Source organism: Stegostoma tigrinum, chromosome 27, assembly GCF_030684315.1.
Source record: "Stegostoma tigrinum isolate sSteTig4 chromosome 27, sSteTig4.hap1, whole genome shotgun sequence".
In the NCBI taxonomy this organism is placed as follows: Eukaryota; Metazoa; Chordata; class Chondrichthyes; order Orectolobiformes; family Stegostomatidae; genus Stegostoma; species Stegostoma tigrinum.
This window is the reverse complement of record NC_081380.1, coordinates 5,586,311-5,607,059: the sequence shown is the minus strand read 5'-3', so window position 1 is coordinate 5,607,059 and position 20,749 is coordinate 5,586,311. Positions and strand designations below refer to the sequence as shown.

The window sequence follows — 20,749 nt, the reverse complement described above, 5'->3', positions numbered from 1 at the left end:
TTGACAAATGGAGTAGAATATGGGAAAACATGAAGTTTTACATTTTGGAAGGGAGAGCAAAAGAACAATATTATTTAAATAGAGAAAAACTGCAGAAAGCTGCAATCCAAAACTACTCAGGGGTATTTATAAATGAAACAAAGAAAGTTAGCACACAAGCGTAGCACATAATCAGGAAGGCAAATGGCATGTTAGCCCTTACTTCAAGGGGGTTTAATTAAAGCAGTACAGAAGTCTTACTTTGACTATACAATATGCTGGTGAAACCACATCTGGAGCATTGTCAGCTGTTTTGGTCCCCTTATTTAAGGAAGATATCATTTCATTGTAAGCAATTCAGAGAAGGTTCACTAGGATGATCCCTGGGAATAGAGAGATAGTCTTATAAGCAAAGACTAAACAGGTTGGGACTCTACTCACTGGAGTTCAGAAGGATGAGAGGTGATCTAATTGAAATGTATAGGATTCTTAAGGGGTTTGACAAGATAAATACTGAGACATATTTCCCCTCAGGGGAGAGTCTAGGACCAGGTGTCATAGTCTCAGTATAAAGGGATGCCTGTTTCAGACTGAGAAGAGGAGGAATTTCAGTTGGGGCTTCTGGGTCTTTGGAACTCCTTGCCACGGAGAGCTATGGGGCCAGAGTCCTTGTTTGTATTAAGGCTAAGTTAGATTCTTGATCAGTTGGGGATTCAAGAGTTCTGGGGAAAAGGCAGGAAAGTGGATGTGAAGAATGCCAGTTTAGCTATGTCAGAGCAGATTGAGGGGCTGAATGGCCTCCTCTTGTTCCTATTTCTTATAGTCTTAACTCATCTCGCTGCCTTTCTGAAAAACCACGGCTGTGAATCTAGTGTGAATCCTGATTATCCTTGTGAACAGCATCTTGAAGACATGTTTCTCCTGAGCAAGCCTGCATCTGCCAAAAACCTAGTGACAACTGCACATGTGCAATCTGTGCCAGTGCAGTGCTAATGTCACTGGACTGCTAATTGAGAACCTCAAATGGCAATGTAATCACTGTTGATGCTTGGAAACACCCATATGGTTCATGAATTGAATTGAATTGAATCGTTTATTGTCATGTGTATTCAATGTAAAAATACAGCAGAGAGTGTGTACCTTCGCCTTACACACATGGTGCCATTCACATTAACTTAGAATAAGAGAGAAAAAAACACTTGAGAGTCCAAGATAACAAGGTGCAGAGCTGGATGAACACAGCAGGCTAAGCAGCATCAGAGGAGCAGGAAAGCCAATGTTTCAGGTCTGGACCCTTCAGAAATGGGAGAGGGGAAGGGGATTCTGAAATAAATAGAGAGGGGGGGAGGTGGATAGAAGGTGGATAAATGAGCATATAGGTTGAGAGGAAATGGACAGGTCAAGGAGGCGGGGATGGAGCCAGTAAAGGCGAGTGTAGGTGGGGCGTTAGGATGGGGATTGGTCTGTCAAAGGAAGATGGACAGGTCAAGAAGGCAGGGATGAGGCTGGTAGGTAGGGGGTGGGGGTTGAAGTGGGAGGAAGGACGGACAGGTTAGGAAGGCAGGGACCAGCTGGGCTAGTTTTGGGATGCGGTTGGAGGCAGGCAGATTTTGAAGCTTGTGAAGTCCATATTGATACCATTGGGCTGTGGACTTGTTGACAATGTGGACTTCACAAGATTCAAAATCCCCCCTCCCCTGCCTACATCTGAAAACCAGCCCAGCTGGCCCCCACCTCCCTGACCTGTCCATCCTTTCTCCCACCTATCCACTCCTCCCACCTTAACCCCTACCCCCACCTCATACCTACCAGCCTCATCCCCACCTTCTTCTCCTCTACCCATCTTCTATCTGCATCCCCCTCTCTCCCTATTTATTTCAGAATCCCCTTCCCCTCTCCCATTTCGAAGAAGGGTCCAGACCCGAAATGCCAGCTGATGCTGCTTGGCCTGCTGTGTTCATCCAGCTCTACACATTGTTGTCTCAGATTCTCCAGCATCTGCAGTTCCTACTGTCTATTAAGAGAGTCCAACTTTCTTTTTCACTGCAGCAGTCCCATTCCGGGTTTTCCAGCCTGCGCCAGGGTCCCGCTCCGGTCTTTCCAGACTCCAGCTCCGGGCTGCCTCACCTACCCGCCCGCGCTCGATCCACCGTCGCTGAAGGCGCGCAACTTGAGAGTTCAGTTCCCGCGCAGCAACCCAGCTCCTTCCTGACTGCTGAGGTAGGTGGTTTACAAGGGTGCGAAGAATAGAATTACTGAAGAGTGGGAAAAACAAAAAGCACCAAGAAAGAAAGAAGGAGATGGTAGGAGCTGCAGAATCCGAGATAACAAGGTGTGGGCCTGGATGATCACAGCAGGTCAAGCAGCATCTCAGGAGCAGAAAGGCTGATGTTTCATCAGGTCTCGGCCCAGGCCCGAAACGTCAGCTTTTTTAGATGCTGCTTGGCCTGCTGTGATCATCCAGCTCTACACTTTGCTATTTGAATATGCCGCATGTTTTTCTTTTTATCACTCAAAAATTAACTGTTATTGGCCAAGTGTTTTCTTTCCCCGCTAAAGTGAACCTATGCATGGAGTTGCATTTTTTTCGTTTACCTGGTGTTTGTTAGTGTGTGTGTATTGGTTTGTTTCGAGGGGAGCCACTGATACTTCCATACTACAAACTGAACTTGTTAGCCTTGTTTTACATCTTCACTGATTTATTGTGAAACAATCGAGTTCCGGAACCAAGAGCCGTACAAAACTCTGGTGCGGCCGCACTTGGAGTGTTATGTACAGTTCTGGTCACCACATTATAAGAAGGATGTGGAAGCTTTGGAAAGGGTGCAGAGGAGATTTACTAGGATGTTGCCTGGTATGGAGGGAAGGTCTTATGAGGAAAGGCTGAGGGACTTGATGCTGTTTTCATTAGAAAGAAGAAGGTTGAGAGGTGACTTAATTGAAACATATAAAATAATCAGAGGGTTAGATAGGGTGGATAGCTAGAGCCTTTTTCCTAGGATGGTGATGGCGAGCACAAGGGGGCATAGCTTTAAATTGAGGGGTGAAAGATATAGGACAGATGTCAGAGGTAGTTTCTTTACTCAGAGAGTAGTAAGGGAATGGAACACTTTGCTGCAACGGTAGTAGATTCACCAACTTTGGGTACATTTAAGGTATCATTGGATAAGCATATGGACGTACATGGAATAGTGTAGGTTAGATGGGCTTGAGATCGGTATGACAGGTCAGCACAACATCGAGGGCTGAAGGGCCTGTACTGTGCTGTAATGTTCTATGTTCTATGTTCTAAATGCTCCGAGTAAAAATAATTCTCCTCTCAGTTACAAATGGTGTCTTTTGTTTCTAGAATTGCCAATCATGGGAAACATTACATGAAGCTACCCTGTTTATGTCTTTAAAGTGTTTTGAAAGTTTCAACGAGATCCCCACTCATTATTCAAAATTCGCGAGAATACAGGTCCCGTTTGTCATATCTCTCTTTATAGGTCAGCCCTACCATCTCAGAACAAATCTGTTCAACCTTTGTTGCACTCTCCCTATGGCAATGTTATCTTTCTTGAAATAAGGAGACCAAAACTGCACACAGTACTCCAGGTGTGGTCTAACCAAGTTCTCATATAGTTGAGATAATAAAGGGTGGAGCTGGATGAACACAGCAGGCCGAGCAGCATCTTTGCTTGGCCTGCTGTGTTCATCCAGCTCCACACTTTGTTATCTCAGATTATCCAGCATCTGCAGTTCCCATTATCTCTTCTCATACAGTTGAAACAAGTCTTCACTACTCCTATACTCAAATGCTGTTGAGATGAAGGCCAATGTTACATTTGCCTACCTAACAGCTTGCTGCACCTTCATGCTAGCCTTTGGTAACTTATTGATGAGGACACTCGGATCTATCTGTACATCTAATCATTTCAACATTCCACCATTTAAGAAATAGTCTGCATATCTGTTTCTCCTGTCAAAGCAGATAACCTCACATTTTTCCAGATTATGTTCCACCTGCCAAGTTCTTTGCCCATTCACTAAAGCCTGTCCAAATCCTTCAAAAGCGGCTTTTAACCCCTCCAAACAACACATGTTCCGTCTTATCTTTGTTTTAACTGCAAATTTAGCAGTATTACATTTGGTCTCCACCTCCAGATCATAGATATATACTGACAGCAGCTGGGGTACTGATCCTGGATACACCACTCGTCACTACCTATCTAGAATGACCCATTTATTCTCACTGTTTTCTGTCCATTAGCCAATCCTTAGTCTATCCTATATGCTTACCAACCTCCTGTGGGGAACGTTATTAAAGCCTTCCGAGTAGTGGTACTAGACAATGACAGTACACTCCTTCCATCTTGGAGGTAGCAGTTGCTAGGTAACACAGCAGCCAATTTGACTTCACCAGCTTCAAAATCTCCCCTTCCCCCACCGCATCCCAAAACCAGCCCAGTTCATCCCCTCCCCCCAATGCACCACACAACCAGCCCAGCTCTTCCCCTCCACCCACTGCATCCCAAAACCAGTCCAACCTGTCTCTGCCTCCCTAACCTGTTCTTCCTCTCACCCATCCCTCGCTCCCACACCAAGCCGCACCTCCATCTCCTACCTACTAACCTCATCCCGCCTCCTTGACCTGTCCGTCTTCCCTGGACTGACCTATCCCCTTCCTACCTCCCCACCTATACTCTCCTCTCCACCTATCTTCTTTTCTCTCCATCTTTGGTCCGCCTCCCCCTCTCTCCCTATTTATTCCAGAACCCTCACCCCATCCCCCTCTCTGATGAAGGGTCTAGGCCTGAAACGTCAGCTTTTGTGCTCCTGAGATGCTGCTGGGCCTGCTGTGTTCATCCAGCCTCACGTTTTATTATCTTGGATTCTCCAGCATCTGCAGTTCCGATTATCTCTGAGCCAATTTGTACATCAAGTTCCTACAAATGATTGAAAGTATCTTAGTAATATTGCTGGGAGACTAATATTGGGGAGAGTCCCCCTATTTTTCAAATAGTGCTAATTTTATTCTTGACATCATCCTTAGAAATTAGATATGGTTTTAGTGAGTGATCTTATTCAGAAAACCACCTCTGAAAGTGCAATGTTTCTCAAGTACTGCACTGAAATTCCAGCAGATTATACATTAATTCAGTGCATCCTGTGTAGTGCAAGTTTGATCCTTTGTATGAAATTAGTTCTCAGTTAATGCATTATCCATTTCATTTTACAGAATGGAACTAGACAACATTCAAGTAATTGAGAATGATTATGCTGACTTGGTGTTGGATGCAGGTGCAGCAAACTTTGGGGAGCACTACAGAAAAACAATGAAAGGCAGAACAAAAGAGGAGTGCTACAATATAATCAGATCTGCATGTGCTTTATTGAACTCTGGGGGTGGGATTATCACTGTGAAAGTGCTGAATGAAGGTTATAACTATGACATTCATGGAATTGGGTCAGATATCGAAAATGGGTTGCATAATTTGCAAAGTTGTGCAGCAGTCAAATCTTCCTTTAATTTTATTCAGCAAGATGGAAGAATGCTCATTTTTGTGCAGTCTTGGAGCAATGGAGATGGCAATAATAATGAAAAGTTGCCAAGACTTTGCGCTATAAAGAGTAATGCCTACCAGCGAGCAGACAGCAGTAGCTATCAAATGTCACCACTTGAATTTGAGAATTTCATTACAAGAAAAACTAAGGCTGCAGGAAGAAGTGACAGCATCGAAAAAGACTCAGATTTGAGCATTGAGCCGCTACATAAGAAACCTAAAATTGAGCCAATCGAATCAACTGTGTTCAAAAGCAGAGAATTTCAGTTTGGTGATACATTGAATTTCAATGAATCTATGTATGTTGAATTTAAAGACTTCTCAGGGAAAAACGATGCCAGGAGGATAAAAGAGGCACTGCCTAAGTACATCTCTGCCTTTGCAAACACAAATGGTGGATATTTATTGATTGGTGTCACTAACACAAGAAAGGTTGTTGGATGTGGTCATTGTATTGAAGATCCACAATATTTTGAGAAATTAATATCTACAACTGTAGAAAAACTCAACACTGTACACATTTGCAACACTCAAAAAATTATTAACTATAGCATTAATGTTGCCAGAGTACTGAACAAATCAGAACAGCACGGCTTTCTAATAATTTTGTACGTGGAACCATTCTGCTGTGTGGTGTTTGCTGATAAGCCTGACTGTTGGAAGATAGAAAATGACCAGATTAAGAGAGTAGAACCTCGTGAATGGACTGAAATAATATTAGCCACAGATCCAGGTAAGTTTCTTAAGTTGTAATATGAATGTATTCAGATTTATCACGTGTTGTAAACAGGGGAGAGTGCTTTTACAGGAAAGCAGCTTCTTGATTTTCTAGCCTGAAACAACTAAAATACAGGAATAATTCTGATGACATATTCAGTGATTAAGCACCATAAGGAACAGAAGTAATTTATATTAAAAAGATGCAAGTTTCTGACCTAATTTGAATGGTATGATTATTCTTTATCTTGTAGACATAGAAAAACTGTGTTCCAGTTTTCAGAAGGAGTTGAGTGTGACTGCAGCACCAATGGGGTGTAAGACAGTCTATTCACTTAAAGATGCTGAATGTTTGAACGAATTGCAACGGAAATTGTTTCCAGGTCTGACATTTTGATGAAAATTTCTCTTCAACAAGATGCCATTGCTTTAATTCTTCCTCTCTATTGCTTCTCAATCTGCTTTATACAGTAAGATTTTACTCATTTATGTCTGTGCTTTTTCTCTGAGTATATAAACATGAAACATTTATTTTTCAGTTCCAAGAAGGGTGTTTACTTATAAAGAGTCTGCAACTCATTTTGTTTTTGATTTATGTCTTCCATTGATAGTTTATAACTGGCACATCAGGGAGGGGAAGAGTTACCTGGATGCTGTTTTTCAGGAGAAATGCACACCCTGTAGTTTGGCCAGTGGTCACAGACAGGAGGCTTGACTTCAAGTGAATCAGGTAGAGAGATCCTGAATGTAGCATTGAGGCTTCTCCAGCTATTGACCTTGCCTAACAGGTACAAGGTACTTGTACCCTTTGTGGATGAGGAAAAGGACTTTAGGGTGGATGGGTAAACTGATCACTGCACTCTAGTACGGGTGGCAGTTGGATATCTGGGAATCTGGTGTTGAATGAACTTAATTGGGTGTTTCCTTAAACGAAAATATTTAAGGCTTCAGAAGTAAACAGAAGAAGGAGATGGAATGAGGGGCAATTAGATTGGGTGAATTCAGTGTCAAGAAAGGCAGAGAGAGAGGAAAGAAGGGATATAGAAAGTAAAATTAAGAAAAATGAATTGAAATGAAATTTGACATTCCAAAAACCTACAACAGCCATTCATTCTGAAGGAATGAGAATCCATGTGTACAGTTATTCATTTTCAGAGCCAGCAAAGTTGGTTGATAGCTATTACTAATAATCATATTATTAAGATGGTGCATCTGCTGTTAATTAATTGGATTAATTTTTTGTGGTCAGTTGGCCTTCTTGTGGCGCAATGGTACTGTCCCTACCCCTGAATCAGAAGGCTCAAGTTCATGTCACAGAGTTGTGTAATAACATCTCTGAACAGGTTGATTAGCAAAATAGATTAAATTAAAATTTTGGGGTCTTGTTTGGTGCAGAAGTGGTGTTACTGCCTCTGATTCAGGAGCCCTGGGTTCACCCCCCTCAGCCCCTGCAGAGGTGTGTTATGACATGTTGAATACCAAAAATAACTTTGAATATAAAATATATTCAGTGGTGAACATTGAACATTACAGCGCAGTACAGGCCCTTCAGCCCTCGACGTTGTGCTGACCTATGAAACCAATCTGAAGCCCACCTAACCTACACTATTCCATTATCATCCATATGTTTATCCAATGACCATTTAAATGCCCTTAAATTTGGCAAATCTATTACTGTTTCAGGCAGGGCATTCCATGCCCCTACTACTCTCTGAGTAAAGAACTTAGCTGTGACTTCTGTCCTGCATCAATCACCCCTCAATTTAAAGCTATGCCCCCTTGTGCTAGCCATCACCATCTGAGGAAAAAGGCTCTCACTGTCCGCTCTATCTAATCCTCTGATCATCTTGTATGTCTCTATTAAGTCAACTCTTCGCCTTCTTCTCTCTAACGAAAACAGCGTCAAGTCCCTCAGCCTTTCCTCATAAGACCTTCCGTCCATACCAGGCAACATCCTGGTAAATCTCCTCTGCACCCTTTCCAATGCTTCCACATCCTTCCTATAATGCGGCAACCAGAACTGTACACAGTATTCCAAGTGCGGCCTCACCAGAGTTTTTACAGCTGCAACATGACCTCATGGCTCTGAAACTCAATCCCTCTACCAATAAAACCCAACACACCGTATGCCTTCCTAACAACCCTATCAACCTGGATGGCAACTTTCAGGGATCTATGCACATGGACAACATGTCATACCAAGAATCTTACCATTAGTCCAGTATTCTCTATTCCTGTTACTCCTTCCAAAGTGAATCACCTCACACCTTTCCACATTAAACTCCATTTGCCATCTCTCAGCCCAGCTCTGCAGCTCATCTATGTCCCTCTGTAACCTGCAACATCCTTCCGCACTATCCACAACTCCACCTACTTTAGTGTTATCCACAAATTTACCAACCCATCCTTCTGCCCTCATCCAGGTCATTTATAAAAATGACAAACGGCACCGGCCCCACAACAGATCCTTGCGGTACACCACTAGTAACTGAACCCCAGGATGAACATTTCCCATCAACCACCACCCTCTGCCTTCTTACAGCAAGCTAATTTCTGATCCAAACCGCTAAATCACCCTCAATCTCATGCCTCCGTATTTTCTGCAGTAGCCTACCATGGGGAACATTATCAAACGCTTTACTGAAATTCATATACACCACGTCAACCGCTTTACCCTCATCCACCTGTTTGGTCACCTCAAAGAACTCAATAAGGTTTGTGAGGCACGCCCTACCCTTCACAAAACCGTGTTGTCTATCCCTAATCAAATTATTCCTTTCTAGATGATTATAAATCCTATCTCTTATAATCCTTTCCAACACTTTACCCACAATTGAAGTAAGGCTCACTGGTCTATAATTACCAGGGTTGTCTCTACTCCCCTTCTTGAACTCGGGGAAAACGTTTGCTATCCTCCAGTCTTTTGGCAGTATTCCTGTTGACAATGACAACGTAAAGATCAAAGCCAAAAGCTCTGCAATCTCCTCCCTGGCTTCCCAGAGAATCCTAAGATAAATCCCATCCAGCTCAGGGGACTTATCTATTTTCACACTTTCCAGAATTGCTAACGCCTCCTCCTTATGAACCTCAATCCTGTCTAGTCTAATAGCCTGTATCTCAGTATTCTCCTCGACAACATTGTCTTTTTCATATGTGAATACTGACGAAAAATATTCATTTAGCACCTCGCCTATCTCTTTGGACTCCGCATAACTTCCCACTACTGTCTTTGACTGGCCCTAATCTTACTCTAGTCATTCTTTTATTCCTAACATACCTGTAGAAGGCTTTAGGGCTTTCCTTGATCCTACCTGCCAAAGACTTCTCATGTCCCTTCCTGGCTCTTGTAAGCTCTCTCTTTCGGTCCTTCCTGGCTAACTTGTAACTCTCAGACACCCTAACTGAGCCTTCATGCTTCATCTTTACATAAGCCTCCTTCTTCTTCTTGACAAGAGATTCAACTTCTTTTGTAAACCACGGTTCCCTCGCTCGACCACTTCCTTCCTGCCTGACAGGTACATACTTATCAAGGACATGCAGTAGTTGTTCCTTGAACAAGCTCCACATTTTAATTGTGCCCAACTCCTGCAGTTTCCTTCCCCACCCTATGCATCCTAAATCTTGCCTAATTGCCTTTCCCCCAGCTATGACTCTTGCCCTGCGGTATATACCTATCCCTTTCCAACGCTAAAGTAAACGTAACCGAATTGTGGTCTCTATCACCAAGTGCTCACCTACCTCCAATTCTAATATCTGGCATGGTTCATTACCCAGTACCAAATCCAATGTTTGGACAAAAACTGACCCATCTAAAGTACTTGAACTGTAGCGTCTCCGGTCAATATTTGGAAAGTTAAAGACCCCCATAATAACTGCCCTGTTACTTTTGCTCCCATCCAGAATCATTTTTGCAATCCGTTCCTCTACATCTCTGGAACTTTTCTTAGGCCTGTAGAAAACTCCCAACAGGGTGACCTCTCCTTTCCTGTTTCTGACCTCAGCCCATACTACCTAAGTAGACAAGTCCTCATCAAATGTCCTCTCTGCCACTGTAATACTGTCCTTGACTAACAATGCCACACCTCCACCTGTTGTACCACCTTCCCTGATCTTACTGAAACATGTAAACCCTGGAACCTGCAACAACCATTCCTGTCCCTGCTCTATCCATGTCTCCGAAATGGCCACAACATCGAAGTCCCGGGTACCCACCCATGCTGCAAGTTCATCCACCTTATTCCGGACACTCCTGGTGTCGCAGTAGACACACTTCAAACACCTTCCTGCCTGCCGGTACACTCCTGCGACCTTGAACCCTTATTCATGACCTCACTACTCTGAACCTCCTGTTCACTGGAGCTACAAATCAGGTTCCCACACCCCCTGCTGAAGTAGTTTAAATCCTCCCGAAGAGCATTAGCAAATATCAGCCCCCCCCCCCGATATTGGTGCTCCTCTGGTTCAAGTGTAGACCATCACGTTTGTTGAGGTCCCACCTACCCCAGAATGAGCTCCAATTATCCAGGTATCTGAATCCCTCCCTTCTGCACCATCCCTGTAGTCACTTGTTCAACTGCACTCTCTCCCTATTCCTCGCCTCACTCGCATGTGGCACGGGTAACAAACCAGAGATGACAACTTATTTGGAAATTAATATACAAATGCAGCAATATCTTCACGAAACTGTTGGATAGTTGATTGCAAGCTGAGATTTTGACAGTGGGATGGCACAAGCTATCAAACAATTTTGGGGTGATTTGTAATCCCTAGGATACATGTTCATTGCCACAAGCTACCTAACAATTAAATGTTAATGATGATATGCATTGTTCAAATGTCATTCAATGTTTCATCATTGGCTTAATTATTCAATGTGATTTATTGTTTCACTTACATTTTTACAGTGGAATTTCATTCTTCCAGTGAAATCAGCATAATACCAGACAACTTGCATAAAGAACTGCTCAAAGAGTATCCAAATCTGGAGAATCTGCTGCCTAAAATGAAAGGTGTAAGAGGCCGGGGAGTTTTGATTTTCTCCAGAAGCTGGGCTGTTGACATTGGGCGGGCAAAGCACCAGGATGTAGTATGTGATGCACTGCTACTGGCAACGGAGAATGCTCCAAGATTATACACGGTTGGCAAGCGGGAAAGTGATGAAGTTTTCAAGTATTCAAAAGACACAGCTTTTTCCATCAAACAAAAACTGGTGAATCCAGGTGGCTATACAGGAAAACTCTGTGTAATTCCCAAAATCCTTTGGTATTCTAAAGGTCAGTCTGTCGAAGGCAGTAGTACATCTACAATGGAATTGGGCAATATGCAGGAAGCTAAAAGGAGATTAGAAGTTCGGTACCCAAAAGATTATACATTCTTGAACATTACAGCATTACTAATAGCACTCACTATCGTGCTATTGAATTTCAGATCCTTCTTAAGTGATCAACTTGGCTGTGAATTTCTCAATCTGCTAACTTTGGAGCAATTTCAGATTCTTCATTCAAAACACGATATTGAGAAGTGCAAAAAACTCTTTGTGCACGGCCTTCCTGGAACTGGCAAAACAATTATAGCCAGGCAACTCATTGAAAGGATTATCAACACCTTTCAATGTAAAAAAGCTGAGGTCCTTTACATTTGTGAAAATGCTCCACTGGCAAGATTTATGAGGTGAGATTATATTACTGCTTCATTTTTAAGAGAGAGACAAATGTACAAGTATATGTTTATGTTCCTGGATGATGTAGGAGAATGGTGGATGGGAGACTTTTCTTCCAGTTTCATTATCTATTTAGCCTTTAATTCAGTCTTCATTAACATAAGATCCTATGATTTATAAACTAACAAAATAAACATTACTACAAAAGGTTAAGAAAGTAAAACAATATAATATCTAAACAACTTGTGCTCTAACATGCAGAACTAACATTTCGCAAATGTAATAGATGAACTGTGGTTGAAAACTTCAAGGATTTCATCAAATTACTGTTGTGATTGAGACAGTTCTCACACATTCCTCAGCAGCCCACCCAGATGATAATGAGATTTAGTGACCCACAATGTCACCGAAACTTTGCCTCCTTCACATGGAGTATCAAATCTACCCTTTCTGAAGATCTAGCCTCTGAACTTCCTCCAACTCAGTCTGCTGTAGTAAATGTTTATATCCTGGTAATTCCACTACTGAGTTCCACGGGGCTGGAGAGGCTACCTTCCAACATCTACTCACTGGCACAGTTCTAACTCTTGCAATTAGCTAGTTTCACTGACTGTGAAACTCCCCTCTTTCAACCGAACAACGCAAATACTGCTTGCGGGATTCCTGTAACCTCACTTTCAACTGCCAAACAGCTCCTGGGATTTCAATAAGCCTCCTGCTCCTCAGAACCAACAGCAACACTTTACATGTATAGCAACACCTTCTTGGGCTGCTCGTTCTGCAATACAAGGCCAGCAACCTTTCACAGTCCTCTTAGCTCCTCAGAATGTCTCCTAATACTTGCTGTTCACGGCCTCTGCTCCTAAGGCATCCAAAGGGTCTGCAACCTGAAGTCTAAGCCTTCTGCTTCTGACCAACAGATAGAGTCCCATGGACCCTCACTTTCATGTTGTCCTTAGTCTCATGTTCTCCTTTTCATGCCAGTCTCCTCACTACAGGCACACTAATTCCTGTAAATACATTGTAACACATGCACAATGTCATGCTCCTGCTGTATGCATGTGTTTGGAATTCTTGGCTTATTGGGAAGTGGCACTCTTGTTGTGGCCTGACATAAGTTAAATCTGCATTTTGCAATAGTTTAGATGTGTAGGCATTATTGGCAAGTATCACTTTTGAAATACATTTTGTACTGCTAAGCGGTTTTTAAATGATATTTTACACTAAACTAATTTCAATTTTAGGCAGAAAACAAATTGTACCTGCGTTACAAGGAAGACATTCATGAGCGAGAATTTCCCGAAGGTAAAACACGTTATTGTTGACGAGGCTCAAAATTTTCGCCTCGAGTCTGGAGACTGGTATGAGAAAGCTGAATCAATCAGAACGGCTGAAGTAACACATCCAAATGGAGCAGGAGTCTTCTGGATTTTCATGGATTACTTCCAAATGTCTCATTTCTTTTCAACTGGATTGCCAAGGATTCAAGACCAGGATCCTAGAGAAGAATTAACAACAGGGGTCCGGAATGGCAAGGAAATACATAAAATTGTCCATCTAAACATGGAGCAGATTCTTCTTTCAGAATGTGATCAAGAGAAACGTAAATTTCTTACTAAACTGTATAAAGAAGCTAATTGTGGGCATTCTTTTCCAGGGAAGGTTGAGAAATCAAAAATGACACCAGAAAACATTGCCAAACACATCAGGGTCAAAATAAAACAATACCTTGATACAGGCTATACAACAGAACAGATGGCTATTCTCTGTAGTACACAGGAAGAATGTAAAAAGTATAGGGATCTGCTGCAGTGTGAACTCAAAAGATTGAATGTATATGCATATTTAGATGAAGCAGAATCAGCATTTGGGGATCATACGACTGAAAACATTGTTACTTTGAACAGTATACGCCGATTTTCAGGCTTAGAAAAACCCATTGTATTTGGCATTAACCCTCTACCTCACCCTGATCAGCAAGTACTAACTCCAAATATTTTAGTCTGCTTGGCTTCACGAGCTATGACACAGCTTCATTTGTTATTTGAAAACTAAATGAGGCTCAGTAGCCTTGATTTTCCTCTACTAGCTCTCAGGAACATTTCTTCTTATTTCTGCATCTTTTGAAACTGTTGGATTGCAATGAGAACTTTTCTTAGACCAGGGTTTTAACAGGATGGTTGCAGATTTTCATAACAAAGAATTTGCCAACAATTGTGAACTCTGTTCTCGTGGGTGTCGGCTTCTGCAATGTGCAGACAATTAGAAGCTAATGAGTTGTTTACAAGTGAAGCTAATTAAGGAGGTTGGAACTGGATATAAGGTACAGACATATATTCAGGGAGAGTGTGAGAGAAGAACACATGTCTGTGAAGTTTATCTTCCAAGCAGAAGCTGCCTGTTCTTTGCATTTTTAAAAAAAAGTTTAAACTGAAGAAAATCAGTTCCCTTTATTGTGGTGATTGCTGAGAGTTGTGACCTTTCAGTTGCACTGGAGAGTGTGTGGAAAAGATTTATCAGGATGTTGCCTGTGATGGAACATGTTTGTTACGAAGAGAGGCAGGATAAACTGAGGCTATTTTCTTCAGAACAGAGAAAGCAGAAAGGGGACAAATTAAACTTTTTGCTGCAGAGAACAGGTAGCTTCTGCTTGGAAGATGGAAGGACATGTGTTTGTGTGCAGTTTCACTCTCTTCCAGTTCCAACCTCTTCAATTAGCTTCACTAGTAAACACCTCTTTAGTTCCAGATTGTCTGCACATTGCAGAAACCCACAGTCACAAGAACAGAGCTCAGAATTGTTATAAAATTCCTTGTTATGAAGATATGTAACTGTGTCTTGTTAAAACCTTGATTTTTTAAAAAAAAAAGTTCTCATTGCAACCCACTGTTTTAAAAGACACAAATAAAAATATTCTGAGGGACATGGACAGTGAAAGTTAGATGAAGGGTCTGTATCAAGGGAGTGTAATGTTAAAGTGAAAGGCAGGAGGTTAAGAGGAGATTTGAAGAAAATCTAATTCACCTAGAGAATAGTGGAAATCTGGAATGCGTTGTCTGGGCAGGTAGTTGAGATAGGAAACCTCAAACCTTTTAAAAGTACTTGTATGAGCATTCGAAATGTCATAGTGTTCAAGGCTATAGGCCAAGTGCTGGAGAGTAGGATAGTGTAGATTTAGAATAACTTTTTCTTGTCGGTGCACACCAAATGGGCTGAAGGGCATATACTGTATGATTCTGTAATTTTGTGACTTATTGAAGTTTGTAAGAGTGAGTTCAAAAAAGAAACGAAACAGGAAAGCCCGTGGAGCAGATTGTGGCTTTTAACAACAACTTAAGAGACCAGATGTAGATGCTTCTGTGTGTGTAAAAGAAATACTTAGGCTAGATGAGAATTATGAATGGTTATTATCTAAAGGGAAGAGTGCTGAGAAGTGTGAGGTGATGCATTTTGGTCGGAAGAAATTGAAAAGCGCTATCAAATAGGGGAAACAGCTCTAAAAGGAGGAGAGGGACTTGGACTTGGTTGTATGTGTACAGAACATTGAAAGTAGCAACACAGGTAGAGAAAGCAGTCAGTTAAACACAGTGTCCTTGGCTTTATTAATAGGGATGTTGAGTACAAGAGCAAAGAGGTGATACTGAAATTCCATAAGACATTTGATATATCTCAGCTGGAATATTCTGTACATTTCTGAGCACCACATTATAGAAAGGATGGAGTGCATTGGAGAGAGTGCAGAAAGGGTTTAACAAGATTGGTTCCAAGGATGAGGATAGATTAAAGAAAGTTAGGACCATTACCCTTAGAAAAATGAAGGCTAAAAGGAGATCTGGTTGATTTCAAAATCTTTTCAGTAGCCTGAGGATGCTGGATAAGATACATGGAGAAAAACTGTTCCCGCTTGTAAAAGGAACAAGAATGAGTGGGCATAGATTTAAAGTGATCTGCAAAAGAAGCAAGGGTGAAGTCAGGAAAAAAAAATTCATTCAGCAAGTGGTTAGGATGTGGAGCGCATTGATTGGAAATGTGGTGGAGGCAGGTTCAATTGAGGCATTCAAGAGGATTTTGGATGATTGTTTATATAAAATAATGCGCAAAGGAATGGGAAAAAGCAGATGAGCAATAAGTAATGATGTTCATTTAACAAGTTGGTCTAAGCATGTTATGGCAAACGGCCTCCTTCTGTGTTTTAAAACTTGTGTTTCCGTAGCCCCTTTTTCTTCAAAGGAAGAATCCCAATCCATAACTATTCTAGTGGATATTGGGGCTACTCAGACTCTGTCACTGGAAAAGAATTTTGTTTTTCCCTCCAGAATGTTCATTGGAAGCCAAAGAGTATATTCCAGTTCCATTGTACATGCCCAAATGGAGTGTGACTTGTCTGGAGTAGCGGTAGCTGGGGCAGTTGATTTACAACTGGGGAATGAATTGGCAGGAATGAAAGTCATAGCTTCACCTTTAATCACAGGAAGTCCAATTGAGACTAAAGAATCTGAACAGTTACAGGAACAGGTCCTTGGTATTTTTCTGTTATGGGTAGTGACTAGAGCAGTGGCTAAACAAAGTCTCACCAGAGGTCACAATGCTACCACAAGTAAGTGGTAGAGGAGTTGAAACTCTATTTAAGAACGAATATATTTAAAAAGAGGCGTTATATATTCATTCATTGAGGCTCAGGAGGCTGATTCAGAATCAAGTAAGTTAGCACTGACAGGTTATGCTGCAGTCAAAGCTAAAGGAGTTACATAGAACATAGAACAATACAGAGCAGAACAGGCCCTTCGGCCCTCAATGTTGCGCCGACCTGTGAACTAATCTGAGCCCATCCCCCTACACTATCCCATCATCATCCATATGCTTATCCAAGGACTGTTTAAATGCCCCTAATGTGGCTGAGTTAACTACATTGGCAGGCAGGGCGTTCCACGCCCTTACCGCTCTCCGAGTAAAGAACCTGCCTCTGACATCTGTCTTAAATCTATCACCCCTCAGTTGGTAGCTATGCCCCCTCGTACAAGCTGACGTCATCATCCTCGGAAAAAGACTCTCACTGTCTGCCCTTCGTCAATTGTAATACCATCCCATCATATTCTACCTTCTCTGTCTCAAACTGCAGGGTGAATTCTATCATATTATGGTCACTATTCCCTGAGGGTTCCTTCACCCTGGCCAAGGCTGCCTCATTACACATCACCAAATCCAGAATTAGCTGTTCCATCGGAAGCTGTACCACAAGCTGCTCCAAAAAACACTATCTTGTAGACATCCGACAAATTCGTTGAGATCAGATCCAACCTGATCTTCCAGTCCACCTTCCTATTGAATCGTTGGCATTTCCCAGCTATCGTAAATTTCTAGTTACTTCCACTTTCCTTACAGACAAAGGCAACCCTAATCCAATTTGTCTGAATTCCAAAAGCCTTGCCTTGCTCACTTTCTGTAAAACTCTTAGAAGTGACTTCTTCCACCCCAAGGAAACTCTGTCTCTGAAACAGCTATTACTACATAACGCACACCTATTCAAACCAACAGAATTCAACACCTGAAAAGAGAACACCAACACTCACCACTCAGTGCCTTTGAGTCCAATAAGCCTACACCCAACATAGAATTAGAGATTTTTATCTTGATAAGAGTTCACAATTTGTTATGGACTAGACCAAAACCCTTCAAAACATGTCAAGGAGATAACCTAGACCCTAACTTTTATTTATTTTAAAGGCAAGCACCAGACATTGCATCTAGATACAATTTGATTAATCAACTTTAAGTGCACCATATTTTTATACTACAGTTAAAATAAAAACTAAAAAGGAAAGAATGCGCTTAAGTGTAACTCTATGGAAAGGCTTTAAAACAATATATATATATAAAACCATACTATATTGAAACAATTAATTTGTAAGTGTTGCAAATTTCAGTAGATTAGTTGTGGATTGTAAGGCAGGAAGTTAGATATTGATGTTCGTAAAATGCTGTGAGTCGGCGGGGAAGCACGAGGGGAAGATTATACACAAAGATGATGCACTTTTTCCATGCTTAGAGATTTAAACAAAATGTCTGTGGGCAGCAGTTTGTGGGTTTGCAGGTGCACAGAAAGCATTCAAATTAAAACATGCGTACCAAAACATCATACAGTTAGCGAGTCAACAGAGAGAGGAATAAGAGCTCCCACATCCAGCTTCAAGACCTCAGTAACTGCTGAAAGCTAAAACAAAAAATCCTGGTTCTATGGGAGGTTGACCCCACCCATTCAGGTTGTTTCTATTGTTCCAACTTTCAAAGAAAAAACCAAAACCTCACAAGCTGTTTACTTTATTGGCTTTTAGAAGTTGGAACAACAGAAGCAGCCTGAATGGGTGGGATCAAGCTCCTGCAGAACCAGGGTATTAAGTTATAGTTTTCAGCAGTTGCATGGGTCCTTGGGGTTGCATGTGGAGGATCTTATTCCTCTCTTACAGCTAAAAGGTGGGGATGACTTTCTGCTGTGAGACAATCTATTTTACTGAAATTTGCCTTTGCCAACAGTTTATGGGATGTTACTATATAGGAAGTTAATTGGTAGTCGTCAATGTGTATTATTTAGATAGAGTTACAGCTGAGCCAATTCTTTTATTTTGTCTGTATTTTAAATAAAGTGTGTTTTGTTTAAAGTCGAGTAGTTTGACCAATCGAATTGCATTGAGAACGCAATGCTTGGCATATGCCTTTAAAATAAGAAAAAAGTTAGGGTTTAGGCTATTTCCTTGAGGGGGTTTAGTCTGGTCCATAACACAAAGCAGCCCTATCTCCTCTGCCCATCTACCTGTTCTTTCAATAGGACATGTACCTTGGACAAGTCATAGCTGAAGTTTGTAACTGTGAATTGTATTTGGATAATCCTGCTGTTTATAGTAGCACTTGGGAAGAGCATGCAAGATAAGTCAAAGATATGTTTAACCACTTAAAATTGACTGGTTTAGTGATAAAGTTGTCCAAAGGTGAATTTCAAAAAGCAAGAGTGACTTACTTAGGACATGTGATTGGACAAGGACAGCAAAATTGAAGGCTTTGATACATTCCATTCTTAAAACTAAATAAGAAATCATGATGTTTTAGGATTTTCAGATTTATGTGTGCCATTTCATTGTGATAATGACCTTTAACAATTTTGCTCAAAGAAACTAGCAAACGTTGTCTGGTCAGCAGAATACCTAGCAACATTTGACACTCCTGAATTCTGCAGTCCTTTCAAAATGGCATTTGATGCTCGTGATATGAGGTAGGCACTCTCTTGTTACAAGATAACGAGTCGGGATTAGAGAAGTCAGTGGAATACTTCTTTAAGAAGCTGAACCAGTTTCAGAAGAAATACTCTACCGTAGAAAAAGAGACTTTAAGATTGTTATTAGCTCTTCAGCACTTTGAAGTCTATATCCAACAGTAAAACAATGAAACGCCAATGTATACTGATCATAATCAACTAGCACTCAGTGAAAAGTTCAAAAATCAGAATTCAAAACTATTGAGATGGAGAATTTTGTTGCAACCATTTAATGTAAAAGTTGTGTATATTAATAAAAAGATAATGTAATCGCAGATTGACTATCTAGAAAGTAAAATGTTAGAATTGTAATTCTAAGAGTGTGTAAGTTTACATAAAGGGTTTTTAACAGCATACTATTCCAGTGAATTTTAACATGGCATACAATGAGCCCAAGGCAGTTGATGGCATCAGCTTCTACACATTCATTGGCTAACTTCATTCAAAATATTAGCATCAAATGTAAAGGAATCAAAGGGAAGTATGCAGCTGGAGAGGAAAATTATGAGCAAGTGAATTTGAAGGGGTGAGAATAATTGAAAGGCCACTGCAAATGAAACATTTTAATATCTAGTTATGGTTAAATTTATTAAAAGTGAACATTAAAGTAGCTTTGACTGTGCTTGTTGCAGCAAAAGGAACAATTCCAGCTTATGTAATTAGTTGAAAGAGTAGTCCATGGGTTGTATGCAGGGTTCCATTGTCTTCAACCAGCAGAAATTGTAAAATCTAGCTATCTATTTCGGTTATAGAGTTTAAGTTGTATAATGATAGCAACAATTGTAACTTTTGAAAATATTTTTGACAAACATTATCAGGCTGGTTCTGAAGTACAATTGCTACTTTGACTTTGTGCTTTCATCTATATGGCATACATACAATACTAGGAATCCTTGAATAATGAATTTAGCACAAATGTAAATAACCAATTTCTCATGTTTTTTACTGTAATTCTGAATTGGGTTATAATATTTCTTGAATATATTATCTTACTATTCCACCACTTTGTTTTATTTTCAGATTTCCAGTACCCATAGTAATTTGCTTTTATTTAAGCTTGGCAGGAGTTTTAATAAAGGAGCTCAAATCAGAAGGGTTTTGATTCAGTGAACAATAAGAAACTATCTCTAACAGCAGAAGAGTCAGAAATCAGATGGACACAAGTTTGAGAGTTAGAAAAAGAGCCAGTGGTAACATAAAGTGAATGTATTATTTCACAGGGAACTGCTGTAATCTAGAACATGGTACCTGAAAGAGATGTGGCAACTGATTCAAAACGGCCTCAAAATGAAATTGAATAAATAGTTCATAAGAAGAAATGTCTTGTATAAAAAGAAACAGGAATGGGACATATTGGATAGTTCTTTCAAAGGGCTGTCAAGTCATGATAGACTGATTGGCCTCCTTCTGTATCGTTTTACTTAAGGTGAAAGATGGTGGCACATTTCTGTAGACATCTAGATTTGAGGAGAATGCTCCAAAGTAATTCCCTGTTGAGAAGAGCTGAAAATCTCTTAGAGGTTGAAGGAAGTCGGATTTAAA

At 40.9% G+C, this 20,749-nt stretch overlaps 1 protein-coding gene across 2 annotated transcripts; it reads left to right on the top strand.

The window, feature by feature from the left end:
- The first annotated feature begins 2,088 nt into the window (after nucleotides 1-2,088).
- On the top strand, nucleotides 2,089-20,509 carry LOC125464418 (schlafen family member 11-like). Of its 2 annotated transcripts, XM_059655308.1 has the most exons (5): nucleotides 2,089-2,199; nucleotides 5,201-6,258; nucleotides 6,497-6,625; nucleotides 11,147-11,912; nucleotides 13,146-20,509. In XM_059655308.1, exons 2-5 carry the CDS (start codon nucleotides 5,202-5,204, stop codon nucleotides 13,954-13,956), a joined length of 2,763 nt encoding a protein of 920 aa, XP_059511291.1. In that variant the 5' UTR covers nucleotides 2,089-2,199; nucleotide 5,201; the 3' UTR covers nucleotides 13,957-20,509. The 2 variants fall into 2 exon arrangements, with proteins under 2 accessions (XP_059511291.1, XP_059511292.1); XM_059655309.1 differs by lacking the exon at nucleotides 6,497-6,625.
- The last annotated feature ends 240 nt before the right edge of the window (nucleotides 20,510-20,749 follow it).